This window comes from Notothenia rossii, assembly GCF_949606895.1.
Source record: "Notothenia rossii genome assembly, chromosome: 3".
Taxonomy (NCBI): domain Eukaryota; kingdom Metazoa; phylum Chordata; class Actinopteri; order Perciformes; family Nototheniidae; genus Notothenia; species Notothenia rossii.
Window position 1 is genome coordinate 53869778 of NC_136901.1, and position 19946 is coordinate 53889723.

Sequence of the window (19946 nt, forward strand, 5' to 3'; positions counted from 1 at the left end):
GAAAGTGCTTGGCACTCATACCAAATCGAGCTGAAAGAGAATACCCATATGTAAGATGAAGGACTAGGCAGTCATATTGGGATTATTCCAATTGAGTCCTCAGCTGAGCAAAACCCTCAAGCAACAGTAGCTGTCCCCCATCCTGGAGTCCTGATGAGCACAGAGCAATCAGCCGAATCTGAGGTCCTCAAACCTGATTGTTCACTGAAAAGAGGCATCAGTCAAGTTGAAGAAAACACCATTGTGAATGGCATAACTGAAAAAGAACCTGAAAGACAAAACTTACCTGACGACGGAACAATGTCTGGAACTGCATCAGAAGGAACACAACCACCAGAGAATATTCAAAATGTTGTGGAGGATGCCATCCCAGTGCTCTCCAACATGTCTGCCAGCAATGATGACTCTCAGAAGCCAAAGACAAAAGCTACTATGGCTGAAATTGCTGAAGATAAAGATGAACAAGATGCTCTTCACAGACGTTCCAACAGACCCAGAACCATTCCAGATAGATTACACTACCCCCAATTAGGAAATCCACTAGTCTCCATTGTGCAGTCCCTTTCCAAGGCTTAAGTGTAGCCTTCACAGACACACTACAAGGTCATGCTTATGAGGAAGTTCAAGCAGAAAATCCTCATTCGGCTGATAGGTTGATAGGTGTTGCGGGACGTAACCCCCGGTTACTAAGACACTGAGAAATAACACTGACTAAAATGTCAACTTTATTTTAAGGCTTAGCACTATACACAAACAATATAAATTATTTGAAACTAAAATATAAACAATATAGATACACAATATGCAATTTAGGACAACATGATTTAGACAATTCTTCATGAAAACATTTAAATGAGTGTGATTAGATAATCCCCTGTCCATCTAAAGTGGTTGTAAAGCAAGGCTAAGCCAATCAAAGTTTAAACCCGCCCCGTGTCTGCCCGTCTACCAGGAAGTGAGATGCGCTGTTTATCCTTTTGGGATGATGACTCAGTAGCATTAGCACTGTAGATTTTGATTGTAGTTATTTGGACAACTTTTGATGTACATTGACCGACTTTGCTACTTTTCCCCAAGAGCATTGCCTCTTATATGATACTCTTGGTGAGTTGCATGAGAAAATACGGATGTTAAATATGTATTTTAATTAAATTATCGATGCTAAATTAGCCGCGGCTAACCGTCACTAACGCCTTAGCCTAGCGTGTATCCGTGTTGCTTTAATGTGTGCGGAGCGGAGGGAGGTGAAGTCACTGCACCACTCTATTGTCTGTGGTTTTGGCGGTGGTCTTCACGTTGCTTTGCCGCCTGTTGTGGCACATTGAAGGGGCATTGACCACAGTTTAGTCTGTTATTTGTTGTGGAATATGAGCAACGTGGAGCTAACTGTGGCTGGTTATAGGTTGGCCGAAAATGAGTTTTGTACACTTTGTTAAAATAATGACATTTGTGACAGATGTGTTAAATAAGCATTCATTTGACTCTTGGCCCTTGTTGTCAGGTCGGGTCTTTTTTGTGTGATTTTCTGGATTCTTTGACTGGAACGCTGCTGGTGTACTGTGGCGAATTTCAGTCTGGAGAGCTACCCATCAACCTATCTTAAGGAAGATAACTATTACAGTTACCCACAACGGTGGTAGGACAAGAACTTGTACATCTTTTCCTCTTCACAAGTTGAGAGCCAAGAACTGATTCATTATTGATTGTTTGATACTATGTATTATGTAATAACTATATGTGTATAGAAGTAATGTGATAAGTTTTCTTTCATTTTATTTAAGAATCTGAAATAACATGGTCCTGGTTCCCAAAATTAGAATATATAGCTCAGCTACTACATTTAAATAAAACCATTAGTTTATATTAAATAGGGATAATTAAAACAGAAGTAATAACACTAAATTATATCAAAAGAGTTATAAACAAATAGGTACAAATAATTAAAACCAGGATACTCTCAAATTCAAGGTAACTGAATATATATGCATATCAAATGTTTATTTGAAAGAAAGAGGGAATAAATATTATAGCTTTCTGTACCTTTTCCAAACAACGTCTGGTTTGTGTCTTTTCACCTTTGTTGCACAGTATCCATTTTCTCCTGAGCAACCTAGACTTCTGATGTGCTGGTCCACACACTGACATTTCTACATTTATATTAGAGAGGTTTGATCGAAACTGATTTGTATAAATAATTCTGTGCTCAGCATTCACTTTTGGTGCATGTGTTACAAACGCATCTAAGAAGTGTGGTTGTATTGATGGTATACGATGGGGAGCCTACAAGCAGTTTTTATTTTGAAATGTAACCGGATGCTCCCACCTTTCCACTTCCTGTCTGAAAAATTAAGCACTGTAGTGTGACATGAGGATGTTCTACTATCATTTTGGAGCAAGTTACTGCCATCATATTTTAGATTGTTGAAATGTGTTGGATGTTATATATGTACATGTTTATTTATAATGTACATTTCTATTAGTTTCTGTTTTATCATTCAAAATACCTATACGCTGCTGAAGGCCATGCTTGGAATACTGTTAATGATACAGTTAAAAATTAGGGCTGTCAAGGGTGCCATTTGGACTTCATAAGTTGGGTAAAATAAATAGTTGATTTACCTACTTTTTAATGTTCTATTCTATAAAGAACATATCTAATTTGCTAAAAAACATTTTGGTCAATCTCAGGCATCTAAATCTTTATATATATAGATATATTAACAACACTTGAAACCCAGGATATGTCCACCCTGTTAAGGACATACACATAACTACTTAAATGAGTTTTCAGTGCATTCTTACAAGTAAAATGACTTTTTAACAAGAGTTGTATGTCCCTAATTAGTTTTAAGTCGTATATATTGAGAAAAACGAGTGTAGATTATGACAACGTGGCATATTTGTCCACTGTTTTTCATAAGAAAACTTAAATACAATAATTACTAAAAGTTTCTAGAATATATAATCAACCACTCATTTCTTTATAAAAGTACAAATATACACTTGATATTTGATATTTTCATTAAACTATGCTAGAAAAATACCAACATAACAGGGTGGACATACGTCTAACAGGGTGGACACACCAGTGGAAGTCCGTCAGGACCTTCTCTCCAAGCCCTATAATTTTAAAGTGTAATTTTTGGTTAAAATATTACACAGTATTAATTCCATTGTTAAAACAATCTTTTATATTAAATTATTAAAATTGTTTGAAGATATCAAATCGTTTTGATTTGATAAACCCACTATTTGGAGCTGGAGCTGCAACTTTGTGTCTCTGCCTTTGCTTCTTCATAAGGCTATCTCCGTCCCCAAGGTCTGCTGTGTCTGTGGTTGCAGGGTTTTCTTATAGAATGTTTACTTTAGAGTGGCAACAAATATTAACAGAATTAAAAAATATATATCAGAATTTGATTTGTGGTCTTTGGTACACCCCTAGTACCTGTTAGCAAGTCTGTGTGATGTCATCATTTTTTCCAGCTGTGGGGCACGTAGGCTATTGCCCTACGTTGGAGACTGACAAAAATGGCAGCTAATGAAGAAGACAGTAATTTGCTCCATAATTCATTTATTCAGCAGAATTTCTAATAAAAAAAAATCACAGAAAAAGAAAGGCCAACACCAAAACTTGGAGGGCTCAAACAGGTAGGCAAAGGCTTTATGAGGCACTTTGCTGAGGCCAAATATAATCATGCTCGTTTTTTGCACCAGTGGCTCGTGGTACACCATTGGGTTTGGTAGCCTGAACACCTTAACCAAGACAGCCAACTAAAGTTATTTTCTAGGTACTTCCATGTAAGCTTCTCAAGTTGGACTGAGCGTTTGTTGAGTGCCTTTGGCTCTGGTATAAGACAGAGAAGTTGTTCCTCTGCATACCAGCTGACATCTTCACGTGGTCTTGGCCAGAAGTATTTGTTTACTCCATTTCTATGCATGCACTTCACTTCAATGCTATCCTCCTCCACGTCCATGATGATGCCAGGGTACACATCATCGTCATACTTAATGACGCACCACCCTCCAATGTGTGTGCTGTCAACTGCCGCTGGTCGCCATGGGGTCTCTTCATTCTACTTTGGGGGGGTCACAGGAACTCCATTCAGAGTAGCTACTTTCAGGTCGAAGCAGGCATAATCCAGTGGACCATCCTGCCTCTGACAGAAACAACTGATGTCCCTGTACTTGATATGCCCAGGTAAGACGCTGATCACCTGGTGCATCCTAATTGTGCCCTTAATAGGTGTCAGAGCAGGGACCTGAGGTGAAAAGAGAGGATATAAAGTAGTATGAAATATAATATTAAAAATATTTGGCCAATAACAATAACTATCAACGTATAGAGAGCCTCAAAATACTTGACTACTTTGAATGTTTTTGCAGGGGTGCGGGGCATCTTTACCTCTGTTTTTGCTTCAACTTCCTCTTCACTGACAAAGAAGAGCTCCAGTGTCGATTCCAGTCTCTTGAGTTTTTTGAAAAGAGTGATGGCATCTGGAACATCTTCCCCCAAGTGCACAATTCGGTCCGCTGGCCGCTTCAATGTCCCTCCGATACCATCTGGAGCTCCTTTGCCATGGCTGGCCTCAAAGAAATTCCAGGTCAGTTCTTTGAAACCAAGCCTGAATGGCTCAGTGGAGAGAAAGTACAAGTTTCCCTTTTGCTTGTACTGGGTTGCCGGGCCATCACTGTAGAAGTGAAGCCTTTCCACCTTTGGACACTTGGTCTTCACCATCTCCAGGACCGGCTCCAGGTGGGCCCAGATCGCTGGTGGGTCATGTCATCGTGAGGATAAGATTGAACAGAACAACAGTGGTGTCTGTTCAGTGGTGTACAGTACACCAGTGTGCAGCGTTGCCTGTTGATGGGATCCTCCAAAATGCACAGACTGGATCTCGTTGTGATATTTGTGTCACGATTCTTGTGTTGTGCCACGTTTTTAGTTTTGCGTGTCTGGTAGTGGGTGTTTTGCTTTTCTCCTTGTCATGTTTTCCTACCTGTGTATTGTCTGGTCTTTTTTCCCTGTGTTTTCCTGTCTGTCGTTAGTTTCCCTGGTGTGTCTAATTTCCTGATTGTTTTCACCTGTCACTCCTTCTGTGTCTCTTGGTGCTAATCAGCGTCAGTCCCGCCCCTGATTATTCCCACCTGTGTCTTGTTACCCTGTGTTTAAATTCCCCTGTCTCCCAGTGTTCAGTGTCAGTTCGTTTTTGTCTATTGCCATGGTCAGATCCTTGCTCTTGTCTTTTGCCACAGTCAGGTCTATGCTCTCTATGTGCTCTTGTGAAAGTTTTGATCCTCACTACGTGAGCGTTTTCATTTTGTTCTCCATTTTTGTAGAGACCATTTTTTGTTGATCATTTTTTGCTGTTCTTGAAAAAATAAAGTATCTTAAATACTTTACCTCTGTCTCCCGGGTTGTGCAATTGGGTCCTACCTCCTAAGTGTCTGAGTTCATAACAATTTGCAAGAGTAATTTTCGCTGAAATCGATGGATTAAGCACTCGTTGGCTTGGAGGCTTTTCCGTAGCTGTCTGTAAGCACTGTATTGCCACCTGTTGTTAAAAAGGTGCTTACGGAATTTGAATAGATTCTCTTGAAAAGGGCTGACCAGTTCTGATTCAGTGCTCTGCACCTCTTTTTTAAGCGTAATGGTCTTCCTCTCTTCCTCACCTGTCCTTTCATGAGACCATTGTACAACTTGTACAATTTCCTCTGTGGCTGATTTCAGGGCTGCACAAGGAACATACAGAGCTCCAGGATTCTTCTCCAACAGCCTGGCCTGCACCCCTTTATTTCTGCCCTTCATGTTTGCACCATTTTCATATGATTGTCCTCTGCAGTCCTCAAAGGGGATCTTCAGCTCCTCCAGCCTGTTCAAAATGAGTGTGGACAAACCAAGCCCTGTGGATTCAGGGGGTATGAGGAACCCCAGAAAGTGCTCCCTGATCTCAGTCTTTTTCTTCACACTCACTGTTCGAATCACAACAGTCATCTGCTCCTGGTGTCTGACGTCTGGGGTGCAATTCAAAATGATGGCAAAATACTTGGACTCTTTGATTTCAGCCACCATTGCTGCAAGTATTGTGTCACTGATACAGGAGATGAGTTAATTTTGGATTGTTTTACCCAAATATGTAGTGTAATTCCCTCCACTGTCAATACGTCTGATGTGTTCTTTCAGAACAGGGTCAAAATTGGCAATTAGCTCAACTTCTTTGAGGAAATTCCCATTGTTGCGGTTATGCAGGGTGTCAACAGTCCCTTTTAAGTCCCAGGTTCCTCTCTGCTAGAGACTGGATGATGGAAACCAACCGAATGAGCACCTCTCTCCACCTCTTCTTCTCTGACTCCAGGAGGGAGAACTCTGTTTTGTCTATTGTCTTCCCTTTTCTAAGACGGAGCTCTAGTTCCTTCCAAGTCAACACATTTTTCAGATGATCTGGGCTGTTGTCGTGTAGCTTCAGTAATGCGCCAATATTCACCCAGTCCTGTTGTCCCTCTGTTATGAGCTTTAATGATGTTTTTGAAAACAACTTGCAGCAAAAGCAGTAGACTGAATCATTGTTCTTGGAGTATGTTAACCAGCTTCGCTTAACTTTCTCACCATTTACAAGTGGTCTAAACATGTAATGATAATGAAAGCTTCTGTTGTTTGGTGTTTTCGGGAATACACAATCTCTGTCCACCTGTGCTGGCCCCCTAATCACCAGGGGCCGTATTCACAAAGCATTTTATCTTACCGCTAGGAGTGCTCCTAACTCGCGCTAAAACATTTTACGTAAGAGTTTTTTCTTAAAAGTTATTCACAAAGCCGCTGAGACCTACTCATACTAAGGATAAATCACTAAGCGTGAACTAAGAGTGACGCGCCGTTGCTATGGATTACGTTGATTCTCGTGCATGAGTTTAGAAGCGGTGAGTACGGTGATTGGTTGTTCAGAGCAGGCGGTCTCGGTGAAAATCATCCGCAACATCCCACAAACGAGCCCACTAAATCACCGAAAAACAAGGAAATAGCCTAGGCTAGAAATGTATTCCTATCAAATAGTTATGGACAGTGCAGTTAGCAGAATACACGCATGATGACAAGTTTGTGCAGACCACGACAATGACGTTGTATATGCACGTTAAAGAGAGACAGCAAACAATAAAAATACGTAAATTGCATTAAATCAAGGAGGCAATTAAAAGCACCCTGCAAACTATTATCCAATGAGCATATTTCCAGCACTTAAACACTTTCAATAACAGCCCATACCACCGTTCAAGTCCCCCTATCCTGATGAATGAAAACAATCTGCGTGTTGATGGAATGTACTTTCTTTCTATTGACGAACACGTCCTCATCTTTTGATGGCGCAATTATTTTTATGTGCGTCCCGTCAATAGCACCGACCACACCGGGCATACCTGCAATTGCCATGAAGTTGGCGTTGATCCTGTGTAGTTTTTGATTGTCCAAAGGAAACCGGATAAACTGTTGGATGATATGTGGTCTAGAGAGCGCGTTGATGGTTTGGTTTATGGCACGGCTGACTGATGGTTGCTATATTCCTAAATCGTCGGCATTGCAAAGTTGCATTTTCCCTGTTGCTAAATATCGTAGTGTTGCCAAACATTTTATTTCCGGACTAATCGGGTTATTCCTGTTAGTCGGGGATGTTATTGCATCCCGCACTAATTCCACAACAAGTTTGATACCCTCACAATTTAGCCTATATCTCTTGATCAATTCACAATCTTCCATTGTCTCCAAAACATTTCGTCTCGCAGCCATTTTCAGATTCTTTGTGAATAGGTCTTACTGAGTTAGGAGTCCTCTCGAGGACTTTTAAGCTCTCCTAAACTTAGGTGCTACTTTTAGGCCTAAAATACTTTGTGAATTGCTCTTAGTGAATAAAATTAGGAGTCCTAAATTTAAGACTGACACGCCCATTATGTTTAGGAGTTTCTCCTAAATTCGCCAGTTAGGAGCTACTTTTAGCCCTAAGATCCTTTGTGAATACGGCCCCAGATCTGTACGTACGTGATCGTTAAGTACTTATGGCCACTCAGTGGGGTCCATTGGTGAACCAGAGAGAAAAGGAGTAGAAGTTACAGAGGTAGGTGTAGTAGGCGTAATGGTACTGCTCTCAACTTCAATGGGTACATAAATACCTATAGGGAAATTTAAGAAGGAAAAACATTTTTTTGTTACTTGACATTTTTACAAGTTGATGTTCCTGGCAATGAACACCAGTTGAATGATTGAACACAATAGTAATAATAATAATAATAATAATAATGTGGTGAAGTTGATGGAACTGCTATGAAATAAAGAGGTATATAATTGTTTAATATAGGACTGACTCTAGATCAGCTGTCTTTTCACCACTATGGCGCTGCTTTTGAGATAGCTCCATAGTGCTGATCCAGAATCAGTCCTTAAAAACAGGTATCATCAAACTCCTGCCCCATGCATGACAAATATTTATTATAAGCAATGAACAGCGAGCTTGCTCAATAGAACTTCAACAAATGGCAATTGTAGCTAGCTCTATGGGCTTAATCTATATACTTAATACATAACTCACCAGCATTGTCTGAGGCGGTTTCTTGGATGACATCGGAGTCACTGGTGCCAACAGCTGACCTTGTACTAACAGCAGTGGTGGAGGTTGATGGACCTGCTATGGAAAAAATAAATATATCATTTGTAATGTAATGACTTAATTTTCCAAATTCAGAAAGCTCTCACTTTGGGCCCATTTGAACTCACCAACAGTATCCTCAGTGGACGTTGTGGTGTGTGCTGGCACCTGTTGTGGGCTTCCAAAGTACTTCAGAAGTGCTCCTGAGAAGAGTATGTTACAGAGTTAAGCTTTATGGAAACAGACTTGAAATGGAACATAAAGGCTTTATATAGCTAATTTAATAATTGGTGTGCCAATGAATACTTGCATTTACATGAAGGGAGAACCCAGAAAATTATGTTTAGATAGATAGATAGATAGATAGTACTTTAATAATACCAGGGGAAATTTGTTTATTTGGTCAAAATATGAAACAAGCACATATACCTAGCTAACATTAGCTACGAGTGTGACTTGCTGCCTGAGCTAAACTTTTCTAAAGTAAATACATCAGTAACGTTAATAGCATCGCATTATTCTTCAGAAAGGCTGAGGTAATAATGACAACTTGGCTAGTTAGCTAGAAAGTAAGTAGCAGTAGTAAGTAAGTTAGATAACTCCCGAATCCAAGTTATCCAACTATTGTTAAAAGGGACACAGGACAGGAGAGACAGCCATAATATAAAAGTTACATACCTTTTATTGTTTTGCCTTTTTTCTTCATGAAGTTTTCTCTTTTTTCTTTTTTGATCACCAGAGGCGTATGTCCTTTTTTTTGTCAGATATCATGCAAACTCCCCCACAGTTGAACGCTCCATCTCTTTTTCTGCGTTTGTTATTGGTAATGGTGGTGCGCCCTGCAAGCACTGCACTCATTAGCGCTACTGCTGGCAGGGTGTTGCAGTGCAACAATAAACCCACGCATCAAAACACGTGTTAAAATTAGGACTGTCAGTCGATTAAAATATTTTATATAAAATATTGCGAGCGAGAGAGAGAACGCGCACACCTTACGGTAAGGTGTGCGCGTTCTCTCTCGCTCGCTCGCGCCACACATACACACACACCCTCCCGGTCCTCCCGATGGCTGTGGAAGTGTGGTTTGCCGTGGAAGTGTGGTCTGCCGTGGAAGTGTGGTCTGCCGCAAGCGGCCGGCAGGAGCGGGGCTATCAGCATCAGCTTGTAGATGGTATTTTAAACTCAATGCGCTCTGAAACTACGGGGCGGCCGAGGAAAAAAAGTACACATGCGTTAATCGCGTTAAAATAATTAGTAGCGTTAACGCATTAACTTGACAGCCCTAGTTAAAATAAAAAAAATGTTTTTTTTTTTCTTTCTAGTGGCTGCGGGGCCCTAAGCGGCCGCTTATGTCGCTTAATGGGTCAGGCCGGCCCTGCAGGTACTCCTTGATATGAATTTTAAACCTTAATCAATTTCTACATTTGTCAACACTGTGTTTGCATGCTGGCATGGCACACCTGATCTCTGAGAAACACTATGATACAAACAGGAAACAACCTTTTTGTTTTCTTGTGATAACGGCACAAGATAATCAACATTTAATGATTTTCTTGAGACAAGGACACTAAAAAAGCATTTGCACGCTCAGCAGTTCTTGGGTTCCTTGGTATAGGGCAGGGGTCGGAAACCCGCGGCTCTTTAAGCCCTCTACTCTGGCTCCCTTGAGTTAGACAAAAATAAGAAGGCAATCAAATAAAAGTATTTGTAGGACTATTTATATGTTGTTGCACGGTTGAAAATGTTTTGTGTCTTGTATTTTGAGGTGATACTGTGACACATAAATAAAAAACAAAAGGGTTTTAATTAGGTCAACTAAACTATGTGTCACATCCTGCTATGGTCCCGTGCCAGCGCCTTTTCTTGCAGGTGAATAACCTGACCCCCTGTTCGATGAGCGACCTATGGATAAATCAAAGAAAAGAAAAGTACCGGAGGAACAGAGGATTGAATTCTGCGTGGAGAGAGTTATATGCTTTAAAGCAAACGATGCTGGCTTACTGCTATGTTTGATATTTGGAGAGAAGTTCTCAAAGGTGCTGCAGCCTTTACGTATCAAGGAGAAACACGGAAGAGGAAGACAGCTGATGATCTTCAGTCATAATTCAATCAACTCTTTTTAGGGTGCAGCTATATGTTTTATTTATTTCAAAGTGGGTCAATTTTAATTGTATTTTTTTTTTGCTTCAAATGTGCAGAGGACTAGAATAAATGTGATCAGAGTAAGATGGGTCATTCTGCATAATAATGACCCATGTGCTTCTGTTTGTTTTCAGATTAACAGGCTTCAGACAAAAGGGCTTTCACTCCCATGAGACATCAGTCATACTGGAGCAACAATGACGTATTTATCATTTGCTGACAGATTCCTCCTTGTGGTTGAGGTAGAAACAGCGGGGAGACAGGGCCTTTGTTGTAGCTGCTCCCCAGGCTGTGGAACAATTCCCCTCCCCCAGATCAGACTTGGTCTGACTTTGCCTGTTTTTAAGTCTTGTTTAAAGACTCACTTATTCTCCTGTGCATATGCAGATCACTTATAAGACATGTCAGTCTGTGCTTTTTTTATTTAATCTGGTTTTATATTGTTTTCACGTCATGTATGAGAGTTTTCAGTATGTGGCTTTAAGTATGGTTTGATTGTCTCATGTTTTACATTTATTTTATATTTTAATGTATTATGCAATTATTTTAAAATATATATATTTGTTGGTGTTCGGCACTTTGGTCAACTCTGTTGTTTTTAAATGTGCTATAGAAATAAAGTTGGATTGTCCAACCTGTTAAGTAAGCATCGCACAGGTTTAGCTCCTTAAACAAAAAGCTAATGGGGATTTTGGACCAAAATAGACCCCACATATTAACACCACTTTTATAGAAGTCAGAGCATAAATGCAATCGTCAGAAGAACAAAACTAATGCAAGGTCACATGACTTCATGTCATCACCACTAAGCTAAAGGCGGCTAATGTTCGGCGTGATGACGTTTAGAAGTCTCATTTAGCAACTTTTTAGGAACCACTGTTTTTGAGACACGTACAGACTTCAGCAATTCACCAGTGGGGTATTAACTGACATGTTTACTTTAAAATGGGACAATTTTGTAAGCTTGACTACAGACCTTATTTCAGGCATCTAATCAGAGAATATGGATTCCGGAAGTGCTAAAATACTAAATACTTCACCACTCTATAGGTGTTTTGGATTAATGGGGCATCGGAACGATGTTATTGCACTGGACAGGAATGGTCGTACTACATATCAGCTTTATATTCTGCATTTCATTGTTTTCTGTTGATGTAATCACTTACATCTTTATCTGCCAACAAGGTTTAAGTACCTGATTTGTTAGTTAGTGATCTACACACTTTAGTGCTAATAGCTTTGAAAGCTCTGTTTTGAAACTACATTTACCATCAGTAACTCAGGACACAAAGGTCAAACTGGTTGAGATTCATGCACTAAAGCACAGGAACATTTGTGAAATGGACTTAAATCGTCCTGGCTCTCAGTCATCTAAACAGAAGCATCCTGGGATTTCTGGTTGAAATGTTTCAGCCCAAAACTAGACCCTCATGTGACAATCTATGCATCATTGCAAGGTGACTTTGCTTCCCTGGATCTGATTGCTGGTCAGTTCTAAGCATTAATGTGTGGAATGAAAAAGACGATATCTCGGGTTCTGCTGCATTCATTCTGATTCTCTTTAAATTGTCCATCCCGAGTCCGACAGTGGGTGGAATGCTACATTTTTACAATCCTTCTTTAAAGGTGGGGTATGTAATTTATTTCAGAAACACTTTGTGTTATGTAGCACCTCTAGTCCTATATCATACCAAGAACAGAGACACTAGCATCTACCTAGGTTCGTAAAGTGGTATGCCGTGAATAACTCTAGGAAGAGTTAGATTTTAGTTGAAGGTTTTACCATTTTTTTGCCAGCAATGTTCAACAACATTTACATTACATTGTGCCAACAATATGAAAAGGAATGAAAATAAAAAATAGAGCTCTTTACCACACAAATAGAAATAGTCTCTTCCCTTTGATCAAGAGAATTCAAATCAGTTCAGTTCGGTGTGTGTGTGTACTGCTATGGCTCTTCTACCCGGGTAGAGCTAATAGTGTACTGGTTCTTATCTGGATCAGATCAGTGTGAATTCAGCAGGATTCTTCAAATCACGCGTAATAACGGTAGGCCACACCGCTTCCAACAACCGCTCACAGATTCACTGGGCTTGGCTCGCCATCAATGTCAAGTCAGATTGGATCTGGCTTGCTGACATCAATAAAAAACCAACCGGAGTGTCTACACTTATAAGACGACACAGGCTGTCGTCTTCTAGTTTGGTTTCACACAGGGGTTCTTGCAGGTCAGAGTTTGTCAACTGATATAGTTGAGAGTACAAATAACACTTTTTAAATACTATTACCATACTAGAAGCTGCTCAACTTATGTCCCTGCGTGTTCAGGGTGTTCACAGGGAAAAAGAGAGAGAGAGAGAGGCAGTTATTCGCGCCACTCATTGCCCTGGGTGTACATTCTAGAGTGCTCCGTGCAGAAAAAACATGTATTCATACATCTAAATTACATAAAGGGGTCTCAGTGTTTCCCACAGATCTGAAATATACTTGGGGGGTGGTGGTAGCGGGGGGGGGGGATGGGGGGTTGAGGTGACGTGCAACAACATTAACCTTTCTGTTGCTCGCTTGTTAGCAGACCATTCACGCGATGGCAGAGCGAACAGGTACAGGCAGGGCCCATAATGATAGCCCTATAGTTTAAATCTACTACCCACACATAAACATATGGAAATGGGTTACTATTTTAAAAAAAAAAGTATTTATAAATGTATTTAGGAACCTATCCATGTGATTATAAGTGGGGGTCGACCTCAAATCCTCTAGGGGGGTCCGGGGGCATGCTCCCCCGGTAAGATTTTAATTTGAGTTAAATGCATCAATCTGGTGCTTTTTGAGGGGAAAATAAAGAGACTAGATCTATGGAAACACCTATATTAAACAGAACTGTATACATTTCAATAATCATAAAATCATGGCCATAACCAATAACATACCATTTCCAATATGAAAAAAACACTGAAACTTATAGTTATGAGTGTGTCTGTGCTCCTGAACCAGCCTCTCCTGTCTCTCTCCTCTCTCCTAGTTTTAGCTCTCAACAAGTTTTAAAAGTGTATCTTACCTTTTTTCACCTAGTTAACTTTTTATTTATTTATTCATGCATATTTTACTAATCACATTACATGACATTTCATTTAGCTGACGCTTTTATCCAAAGCGACTTATAATGACCGATTACAGAGACATTCTCCCTGGAGTAACTAAGGGCTAAGTGCCTTACTCAAGGGCAAACTAGAATGAACTCACAGCCTTCCGATCTTCAGCCCACCTCACTATCCATTAGACCAATCACTACCCTCTCAAATGGAAATATGTGTTTACATAAATTGTGACCACACTGTTTGAGACCCACTGAGAACTTAGACTAAGTTAACTATCTAAACACTCAGAGTCCTTTACCTCAACTGAGCTGAGGTTATCCCGAGCTTGAATGACACACAGAGACCAATCAAGGGCTTTGATTTATGATCTGTATGACAGTGGCCATGTCGGCAGGCCACAGGCCATCATGTAGACAGCCAGTCACCCTGTGTGAGGCAGGCCACTTAACAGGCCAGAAGGAGGCGAGATCAGAGCAAGGGAGCGAGGGATCATTGTCCACAAGTTAATCGATCGCAGATGGCGTCGTGGTCACGGACGAATAAAATAATAAAAAAAATTATTTAAAAAAATTAAAATAAAAAATTAAAATACCTAAATGGGTCGCGAAATATACTTGGGCGGCCGTTAATATACCTGGGCGGCCTGCCCAAGTATAGTCTATGTGTGGGAAACCCTGCGGTCTAGTAGCCCTATACTTCATATTGGTTACATCTATATTCCATGGAATGCTCTTAACATCCCGATAGCAATGAATATATTAAATGCGTTGACATGAATAAGTCCTGTTTCTCACTTGAGGCCAGGAAAAGGCTAGTCACTGTGAGCTTTTTACCTGTGGTGATGTGATGTATATGAATGCACCTGCCAACTACCTGAGCAAACTAGATGCTGCGTATCATAGTGCTCTGAGATTTGTCACAAATTGTAAAGCACTTACTCATCATTGTACACTGTATACCAAGGCAGGTTTACCATCACTCACTGTACGGAGGCACTCACTTGTACACTTTCATCTATAAATCTATGTTGGGCAAACTCCCGTATTATATGTCATTGCTAAAGCAGAAAGTTGCAAGCAGCTATTGTCTGCGATCGCAGGATATAGTCTTGTTAGATGTGCCAAGAGTAAGGACTGTCTTAGGTAAGACAGCTTTTATGTGCGCAGCTCCACTTGCTTGGAACAGTCTACAGGCAAAATCGAAATTGAGCATTTTTATTTCTCTGAATGTATTTAAGGCACGTCTAAATGAAATGCTTTCTGACACTCTGGGTATTTGTAAATGTTGAATATGTAAATATGATATCCTCTGTTGTTTGTTTGTTTGTTGTTTTTATGTTTCATGTGGAACTAAATGATGCAGGTCTCCCTTGTAAATGAGATCGATGATCTCAAGGGACCAATCTGTCTAAATAAAGGTTTGAAATGAAATGAAATGAATAAATACATACAAAAATGTCATCTGTGAAGCAGATTTTTTCCAGCTGTGTATTTTCAAATTCTAGCGCACTCGAGCTGGTTTCTCCAAAATTGCATACCCCACCTTTAACTGTGGGAACATACCTTTTATTGTTTACAAACATAAGAAAGACAGACAACAGTGATGAGTTTATTGAAATTAAGGCAAAACACCCACCAGCAGCCGGTACTTGTGGCCACAGGCTCCACTGACTGCAGAACCTCCACACTGGATTTAAGCTTCTTCTGCTGTTGTATATCTGATAAGAATAAACTGTTAATGAGTGTCACCTACCTTAAAGGGAAACTGAACATGTGGCAGGCATTTATCTGGAGTTTGATGAAGCTGCTGACACATTTCTCTTTACATCTGGATGCTGAGGTGCTGGCGGATTTTGAGGCTAAACTTCACACATGTTAAATTGTTGGCACCAAAGAGTGTTCATCTTTGATTTTCCCTCTCAGTGCTGTGCCGTTTCTGCAAAAATAGCCATTTACTTGCATGTAAACAAGCTAATGCACATCAACACCGCGTGCCCTGCTAAGCGTGGCAGCTTCTTAAATGGAAATTGGATTGGCATCACAATGTTTGTTGTGCTGGAAATGACATTGTAATGCTGTCAGTCGTGTGATCAGGCATTGTCATTGTTGACAGTCATCATGAAAATTGCACTCAGTAATTATCAATGTGTGGGTATGTTTTGACTAAATTCCCAAAGGAAAACATAGGTGACACAGTCCAATAATCAGTGTTGGGTGTAACGCGTTACAAAAGTATTACTTTTTGCTGTAACGAAGTAATGTAACGCATTACTAATGAAATGTGGGTAATATACTACCCCGTTACAACTCATTTTAACCCGAAATGAAATGGTGTTTTGTTTTTTAAGAATTCACTAACATCGCGAGACATTCGACAGTAGATTAGTAAGCCTCGTGTTTACATAATCAGTCAGGCTGATCATGATGACCCTGAAGGGTGTTCTTTTCCCCATAATGACCAAGTCGCTGCACATTATCCCGCTTATTACATGGCCTCATACTAAACAAACTAAGGAATCGACTCCCAATATTAATTGAAATGATTGTATTTCTTCCGCTAAGAAAAAAAAAAAGTCCGTTCCACGGCGCACCAACAGCCGGCTGGAACTGCGACAACAACAACTTTACGGCAGCACTGTCCAACTCTGTGATCCACTAACAAGTCCTTAAACACTGCAGAGCCCATACCGTGGTCCTGTTAGTGTTTACTTTTTGTCCGTCTTCTTCTGTTCATTTATCTGACGTCCAGCGCTCCGTCTTTTACCTTCTTTTACTTTCTCTTTTTTTTTTTTATACTTTGTTTTTATAGAAAATAATTGCACTAAATTCCAAACTTACATGTAATTTAACTTTGATATTCGAAAATACAATTTCAATTTGCATCCATATGTTGAGGCGCAACTCAAAAATGAAAAATAAAAAACGACTGTCCAAAAGAGCCCTTGTCGGGAGTTTAAATCTCAATGGTTTCCTGGATTATCTTGTCCAATGTGTTTTTCTTCTTCTCTATATATAATGTCCATCCTTTCCACTGGTCTTCCATTTTTGGTAGACTTAGTCTCAGCCGATGTGTCAGTTTTTCCATTATGTAGATTTCTTCTACTATCCCCATCCATTGTCCTTGTGTGGGGATATCCACTTGCCCCCATTTCCTTGTGATGGCTATCAACAACACTTTAACCAAGCATCTATCTCTTGGTTGTATATCATTTTCCGTAAAATTACCCAAATAAAGAATCATAAAACTCTTAGGGAAATCATATCCGATTATCTTTTGTAGTACTTTATGAACCATTCCCCAAAACATTATTATTTTGTGACATTTCCAAAAGACATGTTAATGATCTGCTTCTGCTGTTCCACATTCCCTCCAGCATGGTGACTTTACATTTGAGTATCTGTTTTTAACCCTGTGTGTTATAAAAAAACGGATCAGATTTTTCCAAGAGAACTCCCTCCATATCTGCGAACTGGTGGATGATTGGTGTATTCTCCACATGTTTTGCCATTCATTATTTTAAATTTTCGTGTTGAATTCTGATTCCCATTTTTCATTTATATATGTGGTTGAATATTTGTTAATTGTTAGTGATTGATATAGTAAAGATATAGTCCTAATTTTTTTCCTCCATACGAATTGATTATAGTCTGAATCAATTCGTTCGCGTCCTTGGAGGGTGTTGCCCTGATGTGTCTTCTATAATAATCCCTTAGTTGTAGATATCTAAAGAAGTCCTGTTTCCCTAAATCGTATTTATCTTTCATATCCTGAAAACTCTAGTTCCCCTTTCTTCTCCAAAGTGCACCATGCTGTGATTCCCTTGGTCACCCACCGTTTGAAACATTCGTCTTGTCTTGCTGGTACAAAGTTACTGTCAAATGCTAACCATTTCAATATATTTATGTCTTCTTGTATATTGTGAATTTTTACTATTTTAAACCATACCTCCAGTGTCAATAATGTTATTTTATTGTATCCTTATCTCCTATAATAGTCTGAATAGGGTATTCTCCAAATGCTCTTTCCATTTAGCTGTATAATCTGATTTACACCAGCAAACTATGTATCTCAACTGGGCAGCATAGAAGTATTCTTTCACATTCGGGAGGCCCATACCCCCTTTATCCTTTGGGAGTTGGAGGGTTTTATATCTGACTCTGGGTTTTTTACCTCCCCAAATAAACCTAGATATTATCCTATCCCAATTTGTGAATTGATTTTGAGCAACATTTTTTGGTAAGGACTGGAATAGGTATAGAAGCTTTGGTAATATATTCATCCTGACCATAGCCGTGGGAACGTGTTTCAAATGGGGGGTGCTGTGGGGATGACACCAGGGCCGGTTTTGACCAATTTGCTGCCCTATAGGCAACATTTTAGCTGGCAATGAAAAACCTCTACAAAAGCTACAAACAGAGAAACATATTGACATGGTGGACAGCTTATATAAAAAGGCTTCAAATGTATGCTATTTAGTATTGCATGAACATTGAACATGTTTTATTTGGGGGGTGGAATTCACATCCTCTAGGGGGGTCCGGGGGTGCCCCCCCGGGAAGATTTTTTTTAACATTTTAAAGTAAAATGCTTCAATCTGGTGCACTTTGAGCGCCCAATTATAAGAGACTGATCTAGGGGATACAGCTCTAAACACCCATATGAAAAAGATCGGTTTGCCTTTTAATAATCAAATAAGTATGTGAACATAACCGATAACCTACCATAGCCAATAACAAATAAATGTAGGCTAACTTGTTTTATTTTTGTGGTTCATTTATATCTTATTTTATCAGTTAACATTTATTTATTTATGCATATTTTTAAATCTCTCCAGTTTTAAACGATATTTTTGGTTTACTGTCCTATAGTATACATTGGAATGATTTCAAACCTGTTTTTATTTATCCTAATAATTATAAGGGAGTGCCTTGGAAATATTTGTTTACATAAATTGTGATCAAAACGTTTGAGACCCACTGAGATAACTTAGACTAAAGTGAAATATCTAAACACTCAAGAGTCCTTTACCTCACTGAACCTCTCAGTCTGACAGGACATAACTCTCCCTCCACATTATTGTAGAAAGAGCTTCTTATATCCGTTAGCGCAGCAGAAGCTAACAACATTCCCCGCCGGTACAGGTGCACCCCCTCTCTCTATCTATCTATCTCTCTCTCACGCTGGCTGTGAGCTGCGGGCGCCTGATAAGCCAACATCCCCCACTTTCATCACTTACAGCGCCCATCGTACGGGGCAAATGGAAAATGTAACCGGGGTGAAAAGGGTGTTATCTTTACTTAATTATGAATGTTGTAACGTCAAGGCTGAAAATTCATTTTTTAAAAAATTATATTTGTATTTAATCTTGTGGAAGTGCAGATCCCATGTCCTCCACCAGGGGGTGCTGCAGCACCCTCAGCACCCCTACTTCCCACGGCCCTGATCCTGACTGTCTCAATTCTTGAACTAAAATCCAGTGGTAGAGTACACCATCTGTCTATATCTTTTTGAATCTCCTCATTGATCTTGCCATAATTTGCTTTGAATAATTTAGATGTTCCTTTAGTGATGTAAATCCCCAAATATTTGATTTTCTTTAGATTCCAATTAAAATTAAACAATTCTTTGATCTCTGTTGATGGAGTATAGTTAAGAGCAAGTACCTGTGTTTTTGAGACATTAATCTTATATCCTGAGAGATGACCATATGATTCAAGTAGCCTCATCAGTACTGGGAGTGATGTATTTGGTTGCTCGAGGAATGCCATTATACGTCATCAGCAAATAGCCTCACCTTGTGTTCACTACCATTCACCACCACTCCTGTAATTCCCTCTTTTTGGCGGATTGCTAGAGGCAGCAACCTTGTCTAGTCGATCTCTGTAAGTCAAATCTATCAGATAAGTGTTTCCATTTATTTTAATTCTAGCAGTAGGTCGTTGATACAGTGTTTTTATGCATTGTATTGATTTATTATTGAATCCTAGTCGTTCTAACACTGTATACAAAAAAGCCCAATTCACCCGATCGAATGCTTTTTCTGCGTCTATGCTTACCAATAAAGTATCTTGTT

At 39.7% G+C, this 19946-nt stretch overlaps 2 protein-coding genes across 2 annotated transcripts in view; one reads left to right on the forward strand and one right to left on the reverse strand.

Moving 5' to 3' along the window:
• Positions 1 to 2742, forward strand: part of LOC307031457 (uncharacterized protein) — a 28278-nt gene extending 25536 nt beyond the window's left edge. The window contains exon 4 of the mRNA XM_079668587.1: positions 1502 to 2742. Coding sequence (XP_079524713.1) covers positions 1502 to 1603 — 102 coding nt within the window. The 3' untranslated portion in view covers positions 1604 to 2742. The remainder of the gene's footprint in view (positions 1 to 1501) is intronic.
• Positions 2743 to 3614: 872 nt separating this feature from the next.
• Positions 3615 to 5425, reverse strand: LOC307034204 (uncharacterized protein). The gene is made up of 2 exons (XM_079672976.1): positions 4403 to 5425; positions 3615 to 4259 (listed from the first exon to the last, which is right to left on the reverse strand). Exons 1-2 carry the CDS (start codon positions 4733 to 4735, stop codon positions 4074 to 4076), a joined length of 519 nt encoding a protein of 172 aa, XP_079529102.1. The 5' UTR covers positions 4736 to 5425; the 3' UTR covers positions 3615 to 4073.
• Positions 5426 to 19946: the final 14521 nt, after the last annotated feature.

Coding starts and splice junctions, on each gene's coding strand:
- LOC307034204 (XM_079672976.1), bottom strand. CDS start 4,735: ATGGTGAAGACCAAGTGTCCAAAGGTGGAAAGGCTTCACTTCTACAGT. Junction 4,260..4,402: donor AAGTTGAAGCAAAAACAGAG/GTAAAGATGCCC, acceptor TTTTCACCTCAG/GTCCCTGCTCTGACACCTAT.